The sequence below is a fragment of the Gossypium hirsutum genome, chromosome A11 (genome assembly GCF_007990345.1).
Source record: "Gossypium hirsutum isolate 1008001.06 chromosome A11, Gossypium_hirsutum_v2.1, whole genome shotgun sequence".
Taxonomy (NCBI): Eukaryota; Viridiplantae; Streptophyta; class Magnoliopsida; order Malvales; family Malvaceae; genus Gossypium; species Gossypium hirsutum.
This window is the reverse complement of record NC_053434.1, coordinates 12,574,793-12,598,166: the sequence shown is the minus strand read 5'-3', so window position 1 is coordinate 12,598,166 and position 23,374 is coordinate 12,574,793. Positions and strand designations below refer to the sequence as shown.

Sequence of the window (23,374 nt, the reverse complement as noted above, 5' to 3'; positions counted from 1 at the left end):
AAAAGGAGTCTTTGTTTTCTTTTTTCTGTATTTTAACTTTGTCTTTAGTAAATATATAAACAATAATAAGGTGGAAGGCGGTTCATAGATTATATATATTTATGATAATAAAATTTTAAATTAATTAAAAAATTGTTTTAAAAAAAAATGATCTATTTTAAGACCTGAGCTCCTGCCCCTGCTTATGTTGGAAACACTCAACTCGCCCGTAGTTCAAATTATTTCTTCTATGTGCGAAGCTCGCCCACGCGCTCTAACTTTTCAAAGGTTCACGGTACATTTGTAGACCCCGCAAACCTTACTTTTTCTAATCATTATTTGAAAGCATATCTCGATATATGTGGATAGCAGGTTTGATTGTTGCTCTATATTTTATTATTTAATTGTTCCAATTGCTCCTCTATTAAGTTGGTAGAAATCATTTTCTCATTAATTTTTTAATTAATCTTATGTTATTATTGGAACTAATATATATTGCGTATTTATTTTTGTTACATTTATTTAATATTATGATGATGATCACTAGAAATAAAAGATATTACTAAAATTTTAATGTTGAATAATAAGCTGTTAATTTGAATTATTAAAAATATTTTGTGCCATAAATATAATTGTTAATTTTTTTTAAAAAAAGAAGTTATTCAATATTTTTATTTTTGATTTAGTTTGGCATGTATATTGTTGCTATTATAAGAAGATGTAGGTTTGAGTGTGCTGAAACGCATTATCTTTTTATATTTATGTGTGGGGAGGACTATAAGTAGTTTCAAGTATTATGTCAAAAAGAGCAAATATGATTATAACATATAATAGAGTTTTTACTGATTTGAACTACACAATTAAGAATGTTAAATTATTAATAATATATATTATTTTAAATAAACTATCATTTAATTAGAATTACAATTATATATCAATTAAAATTAAGATTTATCATTACAAATAACATTCAAAACATTGATAAGTTTAAAAATACTAAAGTAATGATTTCTTTAAAAAGAAATTCAAATCACAACCACACCGAAAAATAATAAAAGGTTATTTTAATTAATAATAAAGTAAAGTGATAATATTCTCATCATCACACATTTATTTAATTTATATTATATATTACACTAAACTTGTTTTAAACTCACTGTTATTTACTTTTGTCTATCATTGTCTAATAAGAATACGATCTTGTTTGTATGCATCTTCAATCCCATATTTTATTTTTTTTATCTGTGGGTTTTAGTTGAATAAATAATTTTTAATTACAAATCCAACTTGCTGCATGTGAATGTGTACTTAAGCCGTCATGTTATCCCATGCGCATCAAACAAGCATGTATATATGCTATATTATATACAAATACAACTGTCCATCTATCAGATTATAATATATAAAAATTTCAATTAGTAAAAAAATAAAAATTAACAATATGGACAGACTTAAAATGGATTTAAATTAATTTTTTATAAATATGAATAGATTTAGACAAAATTTTAAGCTTATATATTCGGACTAGACTTGAACAAGTATAAAATATGTTGATATTATACTTAAATCTAGTCCGAATCTAACCCAACCTATAAACACTTATATATATAAATGGATATTTATAGAATTTATTTTATAAGTATGATTCAAAATTTACACAAGGTTTATCACATAAATAATTTGATAAATTTATATATTTTAAAGTATAAATTATTGTTGATGGTTTGTTGAAATCACTTATGGGGAATAACTTTTATATTATTTTTTATTATTACTGAATGATTTAATAAAAGAAGTAAATTTTATAAATGGTCACCTAATTGTATTTGTGTTTTTGTTTTGATCATTTAATTTTTAAAAAAAAAATTAGGTACTAATGTTTGTATTCATTCCAGTCTTTATCATCCACCGTTAAATTGATAACGAAAATAATGACTTGACATTTTTCTAACTGGTATAATAACACTTTAGTCTTCGATACTCGCATATTATATCAATTTGATCTTAATTCTAATAATTCAATAAAAACCCTTTATAGTTCTATCAATTTGATCTTCAAACATAAATAGAAATTATAAATATTAAAAAGTATCATATTTGAATAGGAATCATAAATATTTTAATATTATAAAATATTAGAATAAAGAAAACCATGTTGGTGCTGCTTCGGGACTAAATGGAACCATTTGTTTTTGACTTTATGGCGATGGTTGGAATATCGGATGAGGGTAGTAAATTGGATTCTGAGTCGCTTTGAAAGCGAAAAGGAAAATCAATTTTGAAGGAGGCAAAGAAGCATTTGAAGAAGACGAACCCCGAACATAAATTGTAAAACAGACATGAAGTATATCAAAAAAAGAATATGGGGTTCTCTTCTGAGTAGTCCTTTTAGCATGTAGGTCTCGCAGGTCTCTCTATCTTTAATAATATAGTCGTATACTCCTTTTACTAGAAATTTACCAAGAGGTTTATTTAAATGTGACCACTTTTTGTATTTGCTTTTTTTGTAAATCTAAATGAAGGCTTAATTGTTGACTTTTTTGTGCAAGAAATGCTTCTACGCGTATGTTGTGTTGTAACACCCCATGCCTGATCTATTCGTCAGATTCGGGTATGCAACGTCACAAATGGACCTATACTTAAAATTTGCTAACCTAACTATTTAAATTAGACAAAAATAAAATAAACAATAATATAATAGGTACAACCAAGGCCTCAATCTCTAAATGTTTTGTCTCTAAAGGAATTGTTTATTTATAATGGGGCCCTTAAAATATGACTAATGGCTAACTATTTCAAAATCCAGACTTAATGAACGTTGTCTGGTTACACCATGATTCATTCTAAGTCGATGCCTCCATGAGTACCCCATTTCCTATGTCCATGTCTTGATCTAATCACGAACCCTAATTCTTACATCATCTAGCTTAGTCCCTACTCGAAGCCCTCAAACATCCTCACAAGTCCTGTAAACATCAGCACATTGCTGTAAGTTCAAATGAACTTAGTGAATTCCCTTACCATTCATAATAAACCTATTGCATAGGGGTAACCAATGTAAAATAAACTATCGTAAATAAAATATTTTTTTATTTTTTCAAGGCAAGTTGCCTTGCTAGGGTGGCGGACTCCATCCAATCCACCATGCTATATAACTTGTCTTGTGACCCTTCTCTGGTCGAACTCTTCGCTCGGCTATATCCCAGATACTTCACCATATCAGTGAATCTTAACCTCTCTCCTCACCTTCTTTTACTCGAGATGCTCGTTATCCTCTATCTTACTTAGTTGTATGCCTTCCTTGGAGAACTCTCATTCCCATATCATAATTCTGAAGGACTTGTAGACATTTTCATAATGTGCTGACCTTCAACATGACTCGCCACTTTGGCGAACCCATCCTCATCCCATTTTATTGATCACAATGGAGTTACTTCCAGTAATTTGCCTATCACTTCGGCCTTTATTTGGGACCTCACTTGTCTCTTACGTGAAGGTCGCTCTATCTTACTAAACTAGCAAATTATCAATCCTGTGACTATATGAGCTTACCAACCCACTTGCTCGTTTCCTCCTTACGGAGCTATCCTTTCTGCAGTGTACCCGCACTATACTTTCCTCATAAAGGAACTGTCTTAAGACATAATGTCCCTTGAACAGTATCCTTATCTTGGGAGTGAGACTCTCTTCCCTATCCACGAGATTTTCTTTTTGGGTACAACTTCATTGAGCACTTCTTGGTGGCTCTTCTTTTTATATCATTGCTTGTGATCCTCGGACATTTTCTCTTATTACCTTTCCACACTTAGGACAGCTTTCACACAACCTTTCTTTACCTAATACTTGTCTAGTCTTCACCCTGCCTTATTGGCTTTCACGACTATCCATGGCACTTTCATTATTTTGGCGGATACTTCATAATCTATTTGTCATACTTATACTTTCCCTTAATGCTCTTTCACTTGTGTGATTTCCCATACTTGGCGCACTGGCCCTATACCCCTCACTTGAGGTATTGGCTAACTTTTAGCATCTATATCCTGGCAGACTTTGTGGGATGTTGTAGCCTATTTATGGTCTTATATCATTTTTACTTATTTTCTCTCATCCTAGTAAACTTACCTTTGTTTATTGTCTCAGCAGACTTATCTCGTGTTTACGTCCCTGCAGACTTCATCTCTATTCCATATTTATTATCCTGAAGGACTTATTCTGTTCTGTATTTATTATTTCAGCGAACTTACTCTGTGTGGATGTCATGGAGTCTTTCATCTATGGTCTCACACCGCTTTGCCATCCTAGCATATTACCTTCTGATGCCATGGAGACTTTCATCCATGGTCTTACTCATCATACCTGGCTGTCATAGTATCTTTCATCTATGGTATTACGACGTATACCTTATATTATATACCTTACTGCAATGGTGTCTGTAATAACTAATTTTCAGTGGTGTCAAAAATAGTAGTTTTGGGACCATAGTTCTGACTAGTATGTCAGTACTTTATTGATTATTTATTATTTATAGGGTCATTACAAGCTCATAATAAAATTTGGTTAAAAAATTAATATTTAGCTAGTTAATTAAGTAAAAAAGACTAAATCGTAAAAGTTACAAAAGTTAATTTCTATTAGTTAAATGTGTTAAATGGCTATGGAAATGTAAATTAATAGACTTAAATGGTAAATAAACCATATAGAAAGATAGTGGGCAATTATGGATAAATCTTTGTTAATCATTAAGTTAAATTAAAAGGGTAAAATGGTAAATATGTAATTAAAAAAAACAAGTATCATCTTTTTCCTTCATTTTTTTCCATAGTCGAATGCACCATTAAAAATCTTTGAGAGCTTCGGTCAATCCTTGTTATTGTGATTTTTATGTTTTTAAGGTTGTTTTAGCTTAATCTAGCTAACCTAGGGGCTAATTCATAAAACTGTTAAACATTTTAGATTATGCCATTGACGAGTTTAAGGTGTTTGTAAATTTTTATGATAGATTATTAATTTGGTTAAGAAATAGGATTAATTTGTAAAGTAGTTTTTAGTAATTTTAATGTTTAAGGATTGAATTGTTAAAATGGTGAAATTATATGAAATTCTTGTGAAAAATTAATAATGGTGAGCTGAATAGGGACTATATAGAAACCAACTAGCTTGTATTTTTCTTAAATTTAGATCATTCGTAAGTTTCGGGTTCAGGGACTAAATTGTATAAAAGTAAAACATTAGGGTGATTTTGTAATTTTATATTGAAAAATATTATAAGCTTAAGTTTAATTGTTTGAGATGTTTGAATTGAATAATTGAATGAAAATTATTATTTAGATCAAGAAACAAATTAATCGGACTTGAATCGCAGAAAAGCTAAAGTAACAGAATAGTCGTCAGCCTTGTTTCTGTAATTGTTTTTGTCTAGGTAAGTTTGTATAATGGTTAACCTCATTACTTGTTTTAAACAAAATGTTAATGAATATTTATGCTAGGTATAGTTTAGAATGATTATTGTGAGATATTTAGTAATATGGATTGACTTGTGATATTAATCAAATTGATGATTATGTTTCAAAAACGTGAATTTCATGGATGTATATTTGAAACGGTATAATGGAAACAAAGTTAAAGTATTTGGATATGTATTGTATCTCGTTTGAACCTCGTAAATGTTAATGGTTGAAGGAATTGAAATATTATTTTGCCTATGTTTTGAAGGCATGTTAATGGTTAATTTTGGTTTGGCTTGGCACCTATGGAATTGATATTGTTTTGCCTTGTTTTGGAAGCTATTTTAGGTGTACATGGCCTGGGACATGGGCTGTCACACAGCTGTGTACCACACACGGTCACACCACACAGCTGTGTGGACTATTTAATTTTGGTGCATGTTTGACCCACAAGGTCTCAGGTTGTTACACGACCATGTGACCTTATTTCGAATCACACACAGTTTAACACACGACCATATGATCCTATTTCGAATTGCACATGATCTGGCGATACGACCATGTGACCTTATTTTTGAATTGTACATAGTTTGGCCACACGACCTGGGCTTTGTCACACGACCGTGTTGTAACAGCTGAATTTTGGGCCTAGTCAGAATAGTGGTTTTAGACCCACTAACCCGAGGTCAAAGAAATTATTTTTAATATCATTTTATGTGTTGTAGCATGATTATATGAGTGCATGAAAATTTTGGTGAATCAATTTTAGTGATTGTGAGCTTAATTGTGAAAAAGGACTAAATCACATAAAGGGCAAAAGTTTTGTTTAACTAGCAAATGGTGTTAAATAGCTATAGAATCATAATTAGGGTCTTTAAAGGGCAAATAAACCCATTCTAATAAGAGTGGCCGACCATAGAGACAAAGAAAATGAAATGGTCAAAGGTTAGGTGAAATTTGGTGACTAATTTGACTTTAAATAAAATAAAATAAAGAGAAAAGGATATCACCTTTCATCTTCCTCCTCTCTACTGAAATTTTCAGCAAAATAAGGGTTTTGGAAGCTTGAAATTTCAGCAACTCTTCACCCTTGCAAGTAAGTGATTTTTGTGGTCTTTCTTAATGATTTTTGTACTTTTGGAGCCCTTATAGCTTAAGCTAACTAATGGGGGCACTATTTTGAAAAATGGTTGAGAGACTAGGGATTTTCCATGAGAATGTTCATGTTGTTTGCTGAATTTTCATGGAAGAAAATGAATCATGGTTGTTAAATAAACAACTTTTGTGAAAGTGGTTTTCATGAAAACACCTAAATAGGCTATTTTGTAAAGCTTGTAAAATATGTGGTAATTGTGTGAAATGTTTGATATTGTGAGTTTTTATAGGTATAAAAAGAGTTGGCTAGGCTTGATTAATGAGGAAACTCGATAAAAAAATTGATTTATGAGCCTAAAGGCAAAATCATAATTTCTGTAAAGTCTAAGGGCAAAACGGTTATTTTGAATTGTGAATTGTAGTATGTTTTTATTAATGTGATGATTAAATGGGTGAAATTTTATTATTATAGATCAAGAAATACACAATCCGAATCTAGACCGGGAAAAAGCCAAACAAGCTGATTAAGTACAATTAGTCGCTTACATTTTGTGTACCGAGGTAAGTTGTATGTAAATAATGTAACTTATCTGTATTTATGTATTGTATAATTAATATGGCATAAACTGTGGCCTATTGCTATGAATGTGCACGATGAGAATCGATGTAGTAGATACTCCCGGTTGAACCTTAGGAATAATTTGGATATCCATGCCATAACATTTGGGTGATGTGTGTGCTAGTGTAAAACCTGTCTTAGACATGGCATCGACACAGATAAGTGAGAGCCAGTGTAAGACCTGTCTGGAACATGGCATCGACTTAGATGTGAGAGCTAGTGTAAGACCATGTTTGGAACATGACGTCGGCATCGTACCCTATGTTTAAGACTTAGTGATTATCCTGTAGTATTCTAAATGATTCAATGGGAAATTTACAGTTTATGTCAAAATGATAGCACTTATTACCTTGTTATGAGTGGTACAGGTACTTATATGAAATTGATGTTATATGACCTCTATTTTTGTTGTATGAATAGCGAGGAATGAACATAAGTAAGTTGTGTTATGAACATTTACTCTTTGTGCAAGCTATGATATATTGGGTGTATGATCACATGTGGTAACATGGTTATTATTTCGATATTCACATGCAACTTACTAAGCTTTGTGCTTACCCTTTTCCTTTTTATTTTCTTGTAGTGCCGCAAATTAGCTCGTGGATCAAAGAATGTCGAAGGCATCGCTCACACTATCACTCAAAGCTTTTGGTATAGTTAGTTTTATTATCTTGAGCATAGCATGTATAGGGATTGAGTCTTTTTGTTATGTGTCATATTGTTAAGCTAACCAATTGTCTTAGCTTAGGACGAAAACCTTCTTTTTGTATAACGCCATGGTTAATGGTTAATATTCATTATTGATAATTGCAAATAATGATACTTCCTTGGATGAACAAAATGTATGAATAATCAAGTGCATGTTTGTTTGTTAGAGTGTTATGAGGTTTGCATTTAATTGTCATGTTGTGGTTGATTTAGTTTTATATTGCTGTGTGAATTGGAGATATTTGTTGTTGTGTAGGTAGGTACAAGTAAGAGTGGCAAAAAAGATTGATGGATAGCCTTGTTTTATCCATACGGACGTGTGTCTAGGCCGTTTGCAACACACGATCAGCCCCATAGGCGTGTTGTCCGGCCGTGTGTCCCCTGTACCTTAAAATTTCAAGTCAGTATGCATGTTAGTAAACACAAGGGCAGAGACACGGCCGTGTGTCTCAGCCTTGTGAAGTCTGTACCTTTAATGTAGAATTAAATTCACCACATAGCCTAACACACGGGTGTGTGCCTTAGCCGTGTACCCCTAAATGGTTGCTGACGTCAGAAACAAAATATCAAAGTTTTTGGACACCGGTTGAGACACGGGCATGTCATAGCCGTGTGAGGGACACAGACATGTGGCAGGCTGTGTGAAAACCCATGTAAGTTCAAATTAGGAATTAATTCCACACAGGTTAGGAACACGGGCGTGTCCCGATGTGTTTAGGCCATGTGAACTGCACGGGCCTTTAACGCGGCCATGTCAAGAAGGCCACATGGGCGTGTCGCCCTTTTCACACGGGTGTGTGCCTCTGTTTCAAGAGTCAATTTCTAAAGTTCTTTAAAGGACCCAGTTTGGTTCCGAATCACCCTTAAAGCTTGTTTTGGGCCTCGTAGGCTCGTAATAAGGAATTCTAGACGAAGTTTGAAAAGTTTTAAATTTAATCAAGTTTTTATGATTTGTAAATGTTGGAATGCATGTGTTTAAGTTTCATAATGCCTCGTACTCAATCCCGGCCTTGGATTCCAGTAAGGGGTGTTACACGTGTGACCTCTATTTTCAGGTTTTTCTACATTTTTTCTATTTTGTTACAAATAAGTCCCTAATTATTCCCGAATTGATTTTTAGATTCCGTAAGCTCGATATAAGGTCTGTAATCATATATACGCTATAAATGATGACTGGTTTTGAATATTTGGTATTTAATTGTTAATTGAATGATTTTATGTTGTTATTTGGTTTTATATGTGCCATAATACTCCATAACCCTAATCTGGCGACAGAGACGGGTTAGGAGTGTTACAGCGTCTTTCATCAATGGTCTTATACCCTTATCATTACCATGTACCATGCCTCTATGACATCTTTCATCCACAGTCTTTATGCTACATACCATATACCAAACTGTTATAGCCTCATTCATCTATGGTCTTACGCCATATACTATAATCACGGTGTCACCTTAAAGGACCAATCGATACTGCCTCTCACGATGAATACATTTCCATGATTTCATTTCTCGAATCCTCCTCCCATTACCTCATTTACACCACCTAACCTTGATGCTCAAACATTGCAGTGTTCCCTCTGCAAGGTTCGGAGCTTCACCGGAGGCAATAACTAAAAGTTCACTCTCTATTTTCCATCCTAACTTCATCTATCCCTTGAGGTTTCTCCAGACATGTGATGCATGCTCATATCATCAACATTCATGCTTATGCAAATATGACATACTTAAACAACGTAAATTATAACAGTGGATTTAAAGTCTAGAACTCACCTGAATCCTCATCGTTTCCATAGCTTATTCCCTTTGAACATTAGAACTTCCATTCTTCAAGTAGTAGCTTACAACCAAAAATAATTCTAAAGTTCCATACCTTTCATCCTACGTACACAGAAGGGTTAAGAACCTTACCCGCTAACTAGTTTCCCTATTTTTTCAACTCCATTCTCATTGAGTCTACTCCATGCAGAACCTTCTATGGTTGCTCCTTCTTCTATCTACTAGAGAACATGAAGAATGTGAGAAATTGAGATAAGGTTGGGAAGAAAATCATCCCTGAGAGACAAGGTTGGGAAGAAAATCATCCCTGGGAGCCATCTCTTAGTTATTTATAGCCCTTCCCGCGCTATTACCAACCTCATTAGAATCGTGCATTGCTAATTATTATGTCTCCCACTAAGGAACTGGCGGGTTTCATCCTAATTAAACCAAAATAGATCTTGATCATGTCCAATTCAGGGTTAATTAGAAACCGAGTGTCACATGTGCCATGTTGTTGTGAGTGAAAAGTAGACTTTTGAGTGGTGATTTTACAGTTAACTTAAAGCTATTACAGTGCTACCTTAATATTGAGATAGAACACTTTCTACAAGTAGCCCAGGATATTATTCTAGACACCTCTTACTATCGTCTGTTTTCGTAATTTCATACCTTAACCATTTTTTAGATAAAAGTGTACCTCTTTGACATGATTTGCAATATTGAAATGTTACAACCAAAACCATTTTTTTCCTTTGATTAAATATATATTTAAGGATGAAATTAATAGAATTTATAAATTTGAAGGGTTAAATTATTAATTTTTTTAGAATTAAAATTAAATTAATAGAATATATAAATATTGAGAACTAAATGTGTTATTATACTAGTTAGAAAAAAACCACATCATTATTTTTATTATCAATTTAACTGCGTATGACCAAAATAGGAACAAATATAAATATTAACTTCTAAATACCAAATAAATAAAATTAAGTAACTAAAATAAAAACACAAATATAATTGAGTGACCATTTGTATACTTTATTCATAAAAAAAATATTGAGGTGAAATATACTTTGACGAGGTCCATAATCAATATAGCATAACTCCGTGGAACATGGCAGATTCCGAGAGGAAAGTGATCCCACGCGAACATTAGCGCAAGTGGGAGCAGAAAACCACAACATAACTCCTGTTAAATTAATTAACACACAGACACAACTCATAATAAACTAAGTAAAAAGTCCGAATCAAAACAAAAACATTCACGAAAAGTTCTCAATCTCTCAAAGACCCAATGGCGATTACCTTATCTTTTTACGTCTTAAACGTGGAACGCTAAACGTTGATTTTTGTCCATAAAAGTAAAAATAAAAAACACTTTAAATTGGGCAGCAAGCATCAATTTGTAAGACAAAACAAATAAGCATTAAATAGAACAACAGAATCCTTGCTGCTTGAGAGCTTTCGCATTTATTAATATTTGTTTCTTATCAGAAAACTTTCTTGGTTGCTGGCTTCTGCTGCCTGAATCTTTGTCACATTTTGAACCGCGTGGAACGTATTTCACGTGGTAGTTGGCTTAGGGCATCGGCTTTTCTTTTTGGTGCAAAGTCTCTGACGCCTCTTGACCATGGAGATCGCTGCCATGTTCACTTTGTTTTTTCTTTTTTCTCTAACTTAGTTACAGGTTGCTTCTATGGCTTCTTCTTTCTTTTGCATGTTTCATCTTTCTGTGATTTTGATTGCTTTTTTTTTCTTTGCTTTTTATGAAGTGATTATTTTATAATATTTTTTTCATAGAAAAATATTTAATGCAAAATATATAAACACGAGGCGACCATTCATATTATACTAACATGTGAGATTCAACCGTATGATAGTACTATTAAATCATTGACCAAGTATGTGAAATGGGGGATTTTCCCTGTAGTCAAATTTTATTTTCGTTGACGATAGCCGCCTTAAAGATTCCAAGTTCTCTTTTCTCTTTAAGAGCAAGCTCCGGCTTGATTGGTTCATTTTTTTTTCATATTATAGCAGAGACCTTTGCCTTAAAGCTTTCTTTATTGGGGCTTCACGTTAAAGATGGTAATGAGTGCTTATAAGCTGTTGTGCTATTTCCAAGTTGTCAATCACTGAAGCTATAAAGCTGATATGATTTGAAGTTTTGTTCGTTCTTCCTTTCGGTTTTGGCAAAAACGTGAATTTGTCTCCCTTTTTTTCGGGAAAAAAAACTTCTATAATCATCATGAACTTCTTTTCAGTGCTTTCTGCTGTTGTTTTATTTTTATTATCTTTTGGATGTATAAATACATATTTGATATATGGGTATTTTTACAGGGAATGAAAGGGAATATATTGACTGGAATCATCGTTAATCTCTAGAAAAACGGTGATTTTTGTATCTTTTCCACGTTGAATTATTATGTCTGGGGCTACTTGGGTTACTTCTCTTTCATGTTCAAGCTCTGTGATTGAATCTTCCAAGGAGGCGACATTTCTTCCAGTTATAATCCAATGGCTGAGATTCATTTTCCTCTCTCCATGTCCTCAAAGGGCTCTTTTCTCCGCCGTTGATGTCTTGTTCGTGCTCACCCTCCTATGCTTTGCTGTTCACAAGCTCTATTCTAGATTCTCAAGCAACAGGCATGGCAGCTCCGACATCAACAAGCCTCTCATAAGAAACAACAGGACCCTTCTCATGACCACCGTATGGTTCAAACTCTCTTTGATTGTAACGTCTGTGTTGGCGTTTTCTTACACCATAATATGCATTCTCGCATTTACTAGAAGTAGCCAGCAGCCTTGGAAGCAAATCAATGGAATCTTTTGGCTGGTTGAAGCCATAACTCATGCTGTAATAGCAATCTTAATAATCCACGAGAAGAGATTTGAGGCTGTCAACCACCCTCTCTCTCTTCGAGCTTATTGGTTTGCGAATTTTATCATCATTTCATTGTTCACTGTGTCTGGAATCATTCGTATGGTATTTGTTGAAGAGGATATGTATTTGAGGCTGGATGATATAGTTTCCTTTGTTTCTTTCCCATTATCAGTTGTTCTTCTAGTTGTCGCCATTAGAGGTTCAACTGGTATCACAGTGACCAGAGAACCCGAACCAGCCATGGATGAAAACGAACCGCTATTAAGCAAACCCAAAGTGAGTGGCTTTGCTTCAGCTTCAATAATATCAAAGGCCTTTTGGCTATGGATGAATCCTCTGCTGAGACATGGCTACAAATCCCCTCTCAAAATGGATGATATCCCGACATTGTCCCCACAACATAGGGCCGAGAAGATGTCGAAGCTGTTTGAAATGAATTGGCCTAAACCGGAGGAAAAACTGAAGCACCCTGTTCGAACGACATTGCTACGGTGCTTTTGGAAGGAAGTTGCATTCACTGCGTTCCTCGCAATCGTGCGGCTTTGCGTTATGTATGTTGGTCCTATACTGATTCAAAGCTTTGTTGATTACACAGCGGGGAAAAGAAGCTCTCCTTATGAAGGATACTATCTTATATTGACTCTTCTCGTTGCTAAGTTTGTGGAAGTGTTGACCACTCACCAATTCAACTTCAACTCTCAGAAACTTGGGATGCTCATTCGCTGCACCTTAATCACTTCTTTGTACAAGAAAGGGTTAAGGTTAACCTGTTCTGCTCGTCAGGCTCATGGTGTTGGACAGATCGTGAATTACATGGCTGTTGATGCTCAACAGCTATCTGATATGATGCTGCAGCTCCATTCTATTTGGTTGACTCCTTTGCAAGTTTCTGTGGCCTTGGTGCTTTTGTATAGGTACCTCGGGGCTGCCATGGTCACAGCGGTGCTCGGACTTCTCGGTGTTCTTATCTTTGTGGTAATGGGAACTAGAAGGAACAACCGTTTTCAATTCAACGTGATGAAGAACCGTGACATGAGAATGAAGGCAACCAATGAGATGCTTAATTACATGCGGGTTATCAAGTTCCAGGCGTGGGAAGAACACTTCAATAAAAGAATCCAATCTTTCCGTGAAACCGAGTTCGGATGGCTAACCAAATTCTTGTATTCAATCTCTGGAAATATCATAGTAATGTGGTCAACACCATTACTGATATCAACCCTCACATTTGGAACTGCACTTTTGTTAGGAATGAAACTTGATGCAGGGGTAGTGTTCACAACAACAACCATCTTCAAGATCTTGCAGGAGCCAATCAGGAGCTTCCCACAGTCCATGATCTCTCTTTCACAAGCAATGATTTCATTGGAGAGATTGGATACTTACATGATGAGCAAGGAACTGGTAGATACATTAGTGGAGAAACAGGAGGATTGTGATGGTGGAATTGTTGTGGAAGTTAAAAATGGGGTGTTTAGCTGGGATGATGAAAAAGGAGAGCAGGTTCTGAAAAATATAAATTTAGAGATCAAGAAAGGGGAGCTTACTGCTATAGTAGGGACAGTAGGATCTGGAAAATCTTCTCTTCTGGCTTCTATTCTTGGTGAGATGCACAAAATATCAGGAAAGGTATAAAGTCTTGAGAATTAAGTTTATCTCTTCTATGCAATTCTCATCAGCATAACAATGCAATAGAACAAGGAATGTTTGTGAAATACAGTTCTTGCTGTTTCAATGCAGGTTAAGCTTTGTGGTTCAACTGCATATGTAGCTCAAACATCTTGGATTCAGAATGGAACAATTCAAGAGAACATCCTGTTTGGTCTGCCGATGAACGAGGAGAAATACAAGGAAGTTATAAAGGTTTGTTGCTTGGAGAAAGACTTGGAAATGATGGAGTTTGGTGATCAAACTGAAATTGGAGAACGTGGAATTAACCTCAGCGGTGGCCAGAAGCAACGGATACAACTTGCAAGAGCTGTTTACCAAGATTGTGACATCTACCTTCTTGACGATGTCTTTAGTGCTGTTGATGCTCATACAGGGACAGACATATTTAAGGTAACACTATTATCTGGTTTAAGTCAAGCTTTGCAATTGTTGAAAAGAAATGATCCATCATGGATTTTGTACGTAGTCTGAGATGCACTATTGTCTGTTTATTACTTTATTACAAGCTTTCCCTGGATACTTCGCCTAATATCACCATGGACCAGTTCTGAATATTATAATCTGATAAATGAGTTGGAAGTCGGTATATGTTCTTTAACATATGTATGCCAATAAGCGTATTTTACTGTAATGCATATGTGAGAAAATGAAAAGAAAAGCAAGATAGTTGCTTATGAAACCGTGATATGTTTATTTATGCAGGAATGTGTCAGAGGAGCTCTCAAAGAGAAAACTATTTTGCTCGTAACCCATCAAGTGGACTTCTTGCACAATGTTGATCTTATCATGGTGAGTTGGATAGATATCATCTGTTTCCTGGAAAAGACAAAGGCCTGTATATATGTACTCATATTGGAGCATTTACGTTTCTAAAACATTCGTGTGTAAATTCCAGGTGATGCGAGATGGGTTGATAGTACAGTCAGGGAAGTATAATGATCTACTAGACTCTGGCTTGGATTTTGGAGCTTTGGTAGCTGCGCATGAAACAGCTATGGAACTTGTTGAAGAAGCAGGCAACAGCATACCTGGTGAAAGTTTCCCCCAAACATCGAAATCTTCTCAGGGTGTTACCAACCATGGGGAAGGAAATGGTGAGGATAAGTCTCAAGACCACCCAAAATCTAATAAGGCGGATTCAAAGCTAATCAAAGAGGAAGAGAGGGAAACTGGTAAAGTCAGCTTGCATGTTTACAAAGCGTATTGTACCGAGGCTTTTGGTTGGTGGGGTGTGGCCACAGTTCTGTTATTATCGTTGTCATGGCAAGGTTCTCAAATGGCTGGTGATTATTGGTTGTCATATGAAACTTCGGCTGAACGTGCTAGTTCATTCAACCCTTCAGTATTTATTTCTGTTTATGCCATCATAGCAGCCATATCTGTGGTGTTGATAGTGTTCAGAGCCTTTTTCGTTACAATTATGGGGCTCAAGACGGCCCAAATATTTTTCAGGCAAATCCTTCAAAGCATCTTGCATGCCCCTATGTCCTTTTTCGATACCACACCTTCAGGAAGAATTTTAAGTCGGGTAGGGTCTCAGACTGCATTTTGATACTTTGTCCAAGTTATCAGAATATCATGGTATATCTTAGGACTCACGGATTCCCTTTTTTTTTCTTTTTAATAAACAACAGGCATCAACTGATCAGACCAACGTTGATATCTTCGTTCCATTTGTCATGGGGATTACTGTTGCTATGTACATTACACTGCTCAGTATCTTCATAATCACATGTCAATATGCTTGGCCCACAATATTCTTGATAATTCCTCTTGGTTGGCTGAATTTCTGGTATCGGGTACGTGATTTAAAGAATTCTTTTCCTTCACCAAAATATAGTTTCTTTCTTGATACCTGGAACAGTAGTTTGTTTATCTGCTTATGTCATTGTGGAATCTTTAATTTCTGCATCACAAGAGAGCTTATAAGAGGTCCACTTGAATTGCAGGGATACTACCTTGCATCATCTCGTGAATTAACTCGCCTTGACTCGATTACTAAAGCTCCTGTCATTCACCACTTCTCCGAAAGCATCTCTGGCGTTATGACAATCCGTGCATTCAGAAAGGAGGATAGTTTTTGTCAAGAAAATGTTAACAGAGTTAATTCCAGTTTACGCATGGATTTCCACAACAATGGATCCAATGAATGGTTGGGATTCCGTTTGGAACTTATTGGGAGTTTGGTCCTCTGCCTTTCTACCATGTTTATGATCTTTTTGCCTAGCAGTATTGTCAGGCCAGGTAATTGCGTGCTAAAATCTTTGTTCCTCAGATCACATTTCTTAATGATTTCCATGTTAAACCACAAAGCATTCTATCACTTGAATGTATGTCGTGGTCCTTGTACCATGCTGTAGCACTTGCTTTGTGATCATTTGGTGATATTGTATGATGACATTTGCTTTAATTATAATTGTGCATTAGCCTAGTCCAATCAAGAATAAAAGTTTAGACTTGTATAGAAGCTTATATAGCGTCATCAAAATAGAAGAATGCTTGAAGAAACTTGACTTGTTTTGCATATTGCAGAAAACGTCGGGTTATCTCTTTCATATGGGTTGTCCCTCAATAGTGTGTTGTTCTGGGCTATATATATGAGCTGCTTTGTGGAAAATAGGATGGTTTCTGTTGAAAGAATAAAGCAATTCTCAAGGCTTCAGCCAGAAGCAGCATGGCATATCGAAAACCGCCTTCCCCCTCCAAATTGGCCTTCCCATGGCAATGTTGAGCTCAAAGACCTCCAGGTAACTTGCTCTTAGACTATTTTGAAATCTGCCTGCTTTGCTGGAGTTGATTATTCAGTCCTTTAACTGGACTTGAACTACTGTAACATTTTGATTTTGGCTAGCAGGTTAGATACCGTCCAAGCACGCCTCTTGTACTTAAAGGCATTACTCTGAGCATTAATGGTGGTGAAAAGATTGGTGTTGTGGGTCGGACTGGGAGTGGAAAGTCAACTTTAATCCAAGTTTTCTTTAGACTGGTTGAGCCAACAGGAGGGAAAATAATAATTGATGGCATAGATATCTGCATGCTGGGACTTCATGATCTTAGATCACGCTTTGGGATCATCCCTCAAGAGCCTGTCCTTTTTGAAGGAACTGTGAGAAGCAACATTGATCCTATAGGACAGTTCTCTGATGAAGAGATATGGAAGGTAAACGTGTTATTCCAACACCATTTTTGGCCATGCAAGCTACTTTTAGATATTTCTCCTCACCATAAGTAATTGTTTTTTAGAGCCTTGAGCGCTGCCAGCTTAAAGATGCGATTGCTTCGAAACCTGATAAACTCGATTCATTAGGTTGGTGACTCTGAACTTATTCCTGAGTCTAGTGACTGCAATAATGCCTAACAAAACCGTTTTAATTATCAGTGGCAGACAATGGTGATAATTGGAGCGTGGGGCAGAGGCAGCTTCTGTGCTTGGGGAGAGTTATGCTGAAGCGCAGCAGGCTTTTGTTCATGGATGAGGCAACTGCATCCGTTGATTCACAAACTGATGCCATTATCCAAAAGATCATCAGAGAAGACTTTGCTGCCTGCACAATTATCAGCATTGCTCACAGAATACCAACAGTCATGGACTGTGATCGAGTTTTAGTTGTCGATGCAGGTACCTGGTTTTTTATTTCTAATGCAAGCAAAGCATCCATGGGTACAATTTGCCACATGAATTTTTATATCTAATGCCTCTGGTTTTCTTTTTCCTCCTTTAAACAACACAGGAAAGGCTAAAGAATTCGACAAACCGTCACGCTTGCTGGAAAGGCCGACACTTTTTGCAGCATTGGTTCAAGAATACGCCAACCGCTCTTCTGGACTATAACCAAATCTTGTGGAGAATTTTTCACTCATAGATTACAGGTGCCTAAACTCCCATAGCTGACTATAATTTTTACGTACCAAAGGTACCATGTAAGTGCTGTAGTTTCTCTTATCTTACTGCTTATTAACCTGAGCATACTTTCAGCTATGGAGAATGTTCTATTTACAATTATTTAGCAAGTCATTATGGGTATCATTATATAAATTTATTATTTTATATATTTCTTTCTCTTTTTCTTTTCTCATGGACGTTTTGTTGGAACTAAGAAAATAGAATGAGAAATTTGACAGAAGCTTAAGCAAGAACCATCTGTCTTGCTAAACAAAACAAGAAAATTCAGCTTGAGAACTTGAGTAAAAAACCAGAGAATGAAGAATTTTCTGAAAGATATCATCACATTGAATTGAGGCATAAAGCCATTACAAATACCAAGCACTTCAGCTGGTCAAAATGAAGTACATTACCAACTTAGTTCTAATCTAACTAAGTTACAAAACAAACACTCGAAGTAACAAAATGAAAATTAGCAGCATGAGCTTCAGCTGCAATTGCATGGCTCAGCAGTTTGGTCTGTTTCTTTCTCTGTATGCATGCTAACTTCAACACTCCTCCTTAGCTTGCATGTTGCATACTCCCAATTTGGTTCTCAAATCCTTGAACCTTGATACACAAAGAGGCTTTGTCAAGATGTCAGCAAGCTGATCTTCAGAACTGCAATGAATCAGTTAAATTTCTCAAGATTGTTCCATCTCCCTAACAAAATGAAACTTTATTTGGAAATGCTTGGTTCTCCCACGAAACACTGGATTCTTTGCAATTGCAACAGCAAATTGGTTATCAACTTTGATCTCTGTTACTCTCCTTTGGTGTAGATTCAAATCTGCCATGATTTTCCTTAACCAAATTGCTTGGTTAATAGCTCCTCCAGCTGCCACATACTCAGACTCTGCTGTTGATTGAGCATCAACAGTTTGCTTCTTTGAACTCCAACAAAAAATGGCTAATCCAAGGGTAAACAGATACCCTGAGGTGCTTTTCATGTCATTTATCGAACCAGCCCAATCACTATCAACAAAACCAAGGAACTTCATGCTCTCAACCTTGGAGAACATCATTCCAAAGCTTAGTGTACCTTTGATGTACCTGAGAACTCTCTTGTCAGCTTGAAAATGGCTCACATTACAACAATGCATGAACTTGGATAGGAGACTTACAACAAACATGATGTCTGGTCTTGTGGCTTTCAAGTAGAGCAAACAACGAACCAAAATTTTATAGGTTGACTCAGTTACTTTCTCGAAATCACCTTGGGTGGTTAATTTTTCTCCAACAGCAACAAGAGTGCTAGTTTCTTTTCAGTTCAGCATGGAGAATCTATTTAAAATTTTTAAGGCAAATGCCTTTTGACTTTTTGACTTAAGAAAATTCCTAGCTAATTCTGTGATACTTCCATGCCCAGGAAGTGAAACATTTCTCTTAAGTCAGACATCTCGAACATGCTTTCCATCTTGCCTTTGAACTCAATCAACATGACTTCATTTCCACCAATTATCAGTAGGTCATCCATATATAGAGAGACTATAAGCTGAGTTTCATCACCCTCTTTCTTCACATACAAGGTTGGCTCACTGATGCTTTTCTCGAATCCCCAGCTTGCCGGGTAAGTGTTAATCCTGTCATATCAGGCTCTTGGTGCCTGTTTTAAGCCATACAAGGCCTCTTTCAGCTTATACACATTGTCCTTATTGCCTGCTACATTGAAACCTTCAGGTTGTTCAACATAGATTTCCTCATTAAGAAAACCATTAAGAAAAGTAGACTTAACATCGAGTTGATGAATTTTCCATTGCTTCTGGTGCAAATGCTTCAAAGTAGTCTATGCCATACTTCTGACTGAATCTCTTCACTACTAGCCTTGCCTTTAACTTGTTCAAAGTTCCATCAGCATTGTGCTTAGCTCGAAACACCCATTTCACTCCTATGACCTTCTTGTTGACTGGTCTTGTAATTAGCTCCTAGGTCTGATTCTTGTCAATCATGCTCATTTCATCGAGCATAGCTTGTTTCCATCCTTATTGAGCTTCAGCCTTTTCAAAACAACTTGGTTCAACAGTAGTCACATCAGCCCTCTCATATATTTCAGCTAATGGTCTGGTTCCCCTAACTGGCACATCATCAATGTCCATTTCAGGATCATTTTGATCAACTTCAGTCTGATCTGTCACCAAGTCTTTAGCAGCAGTCTCTGGTTCATTTTTATCCTAGTTCCAGCCTGACTTCTCATCAAACACAACATCTCTGCTCACAAAGACTTTGTTAGTTGAAGGATCTAGAATTCTATAGCCTTTCTTCATACTGCTGTAACCTACCAGGACACTAGGTTGAGCCTTATTGGCTAACTTGTCCATTCTTACTGCAGGAATTTGTGCATAACATATGCATCCAAAGACCTTCACGTGAGTAAGTGATGGTTTGAACCCAAACCAGGCCATGAATGGAGTTTTTTTAACCAATGCTTTGGTTGGTAGCCTGTTTTGAAGATATACAGCAGTGTTAACTGCCTCAGCTCACAAGGTCTTAGGCAAATTTCTCTCAAACAACAAATATCTTGTCATATCCATCAAGTTTCTATTCTTTCTCTCACTGACACCATTCTGCTGAGGTGTGTAGGTGTTGGTGAGCCGGTGCTTGATGCCTGCATCACAGAAACCCTGAAATATGGCTGAAGTATACTCTGTCCCATTATCTAACCTTAATATCTTCAGCTTGCAACCTATTTTTGTTTCTACTACAGCTTTGAACTTCCAAAATACTGAGGCCACTTCTGATTTGTGCTTTAGGAAATAAATCCAACAAAACCTCGAGTAATCATCAATAAAAAGTATGAAATACTTGCTCCCATTTAAGGATTGTGTTTTCATAGGACCCCACACATTAGTGTGGACAAGCTGCAATCTTTCAGAGGCTCTCCAGGCCTTGTTTAAAGGAAATGGCAGTTTAGTTTGCTTTCCTAGCTGACATACTTCACAAACATTTTCTCTCTCAACTGTTTTGGAGAAGTTTTCAACCAAGCCTTCTTTGGTCAGCTGAACCAGTGACTTGTAGTTGGCATGGCCTAGTCTTTTGTGCCACAGGTTGGATTCATCTAAAACAGCTATGTAGGCACTGTTTGAGCTCTTGTTCCAATCCACTACAAAACTTCTGTGAGTCATGGTCACTGACATGAGTTTCAATCCACTTGGATCACTGGTTAGGCATTCCTTGCCTTTGAACACTACTGAATAGCCCTTTTCAAGCAACTGAGCTATACTAAGTCGATTTCTATCAATTTCAGGCACAAACAGGACATTAGAGACAAGTTTGGTACCTGTAGAAGTGTCTATCAGCACATCTTCTTTGCCTTCTGCTTTTATGAAGTGTCCATTTCCAATTTTTAACCTTGTTTTAAAACTTCTATCGATGTTCTTGAAGATAGCAGCATTAAGGGTCATATGGTTTGTGCAACCACTGTCAATCAGCCATCCTTTTATGGCTTTTCCTCTGGCAGCTGAGCAAGAGACTGCAAAGACTTGATCTTCTTGGTCACTACCTTCTTTTGCCACTTGAGCTTCAGCTCTAGGCTGTTGAGGCTGGTTTTGCCTCTGCTTGCCTTTGTTTCTGCAAACCTTTTCAACGTGGCTCATCTTTTTACAGACTTTGCACTGCGCATCAGGCCTGAACCAGCAGTTTGCTTCTGAATGACTGAGCCTACTACAATGTGGGCAAGGTGGATACTTTCTTCTTGCTCCATCTCTTCTAGGCTTGTGTGACCAAGTCTTCTTCCCTTTGTGGCCAGAGGAGTTCGAGGCAATTTGCTCTTGACTTGGAAGGCACCTTTTTTATGCTCTTCCTGTTTGTTGGCTCTTCTTTGCTCATGAGCATAAAGAGCATTAATCAGCTCAGTCAAAGTGATGTCTGACAGATCTCTTGAGTCTTCAAGGGAAGAGATTTTGGCTTCATATCTTTTAGGTAAGGTTGAAATAACCTTTTCCACTATTCTTGCTTCACTAAACTGGTCCCCAAGCAATCTAATGCTATTCATAACAGACATAATCCTATCTGAGTATTGCTTCACTATTTCTTCTTCCTTCATCTTCAAATTTTTTAAGTCCCTTCTCAAATTAAGTAGTTGTTGCTGTCTCTCTCTTTCAGTCCATTGAAGCTCCTCTTTCAGCCTATCCCAAGCCTGTTTTGGTGACTCACAAGCCATGATCCTTGTGAAAATCACATCAGACACACTGTTTTAGATGCATGACATGGCCTCATGTCTCTTGGTTCTTTCATTTTTGTGTTGCCTGATCTGAGCCACAATGGGATTGGCTCTTGGAGGTGCTCGTTCAACATCAGAGTTGACAACCTCCCATAGGTCAAACGCTTGCAGATAGCTCTTCATTTTTACTACCTAAATGTTGTAGCCTTCACCATTAAAAATTGGTGGTGGAGCTGGAGAGAATCCGAATGAAGACATGATTTTTAGACTTGAAGAATGAAAAGTCCACTAAGAAAATGAGCTTTTGATACCAATTGTTGGAACTAAGAAAACAGAATGAGAAATTTGACAAAAGCTTAAGCAAGAAGCATATATGTCTTACTAAACAAAACAAGAAAATTCAGCTTGAGAACTTAAGTAAAAAACCAAAGAATGAAGAAGAATTTTCTGAAAGATATCATCATATTGAATTGAGGCATAAAGCCATTACAAATACCAAACACTTCAGCTGGTCAAAATGATACAATGTCACCTAATCATCACCTAACTCTACTAATAACCTAGTAAATTGATAAACTTAACTTGCACACTTAGTAAAGCTGATTTATCAGCTCAAACATCACCTAATTACATCAAGTATATTACCAACTTAGTTCTAATCTAACTAAGTTACAAAACAAACACTTGAAGTAACAAAATGAAAATTAGCAGCATCAGCTTCAGTTGCAATTGCATGGCTTAGCAGCTTGGTCTGCTTCTTTCTCTACATGCAGGCCAACTTCAACACGTTTGTTCAGTGAATAAATACAGGATCTTATGAAAATATTACCAATCATGTATCTCCAACATAATAGCCCATTTCATGAAAATTTTTCATTATTTGGAAATTGCTTGGACAGATACAGTATGCCATAACTTAAGTTCGTGTTATTTCATATTTCTAAGCAATCATCAGACAAAATTAAATGTTCAATATTTTATTTGGGAACAATGTCACATTTGATTCCTATACCTTTATAAATATACAACATGGTATACTTCCTATTTTGAAAATGTCTAATCTGGTATTTTATCTATCAATATATTTTATTACAGTACATGCATTTTTATAAAATGTCTAATGTGGTACT

At 36.0% G+C, this 23,374-nt stretch overlaps 2 protein-coding genes across 3 annotated transcripts; one reads left to right on the top strand and one right to left on the bottom strand.

Moving 5' to 3' along the window:
* The first annotated feature begins 10,844 nt into the window (after nt 1–10,844).
* On the top strand, nt 10,845–18,213 carry LOC107924097 (ABC transporter C family member 4). 2 transcript variants are annotated; one of them, XM_016854374.2, is made up of 12 exons: nt 10,845–11,295; nt 11,949–14,121; nt 14,233–14,553; nt 14,866–14,952; nt 15,059–15,691; nt 15,798–15,962; nt 16,113–16,407; nt 16,696–16,910; nt 17,018–17,323; nt 17,407–17,470; nt 17,543–17,782; nt 17,895–18,213. In XM_016854374.2, exons 2-12 carry the CDS (start codon nt 12,034–12,036, stop codon nt 17,993–17,995), a joined length of 4,515 nt encoding a protein of 1,504 aa, XP_016709863.2. In that variant the 5' UTR covers nt 10,845–11,295; nt 11,949–12,033; the 3' UTR covers nt 17,996–18,213. The 2 variants fall into 2 exon arrangements, with proteins under 2 accessions (XP_016709863.2, XP_016709864.2); XM_016854375.2 differs by lacking the exon at nt 10,845–11,295 and adding an exon at nt 11,393–11,696.
* Nucleotides 18,214–18,594: 381 nt separating this feature from the next.
* Nucleotides 18,595–19,218, bottom strand: LOC121209970 (secreted RxLR effector protein 161-like). Its single transcript, XM_041082020.1, has 2 exons — nt 18,797–19,218; nt 18,595–18,706 (listed from the first exon to the last, which is right to left on the bottom strand). The coding sequence occupies exons 1-2, from the start codon at nt 19,216–19,218 to the stop codon at nt 18,595–18,597; spliced, it is 534 nt and encodes a 177-aa protein (XP_040937954.1).
* Nucleotides 19,219–23,374: the final 4,156 nt, after the last annotated feature.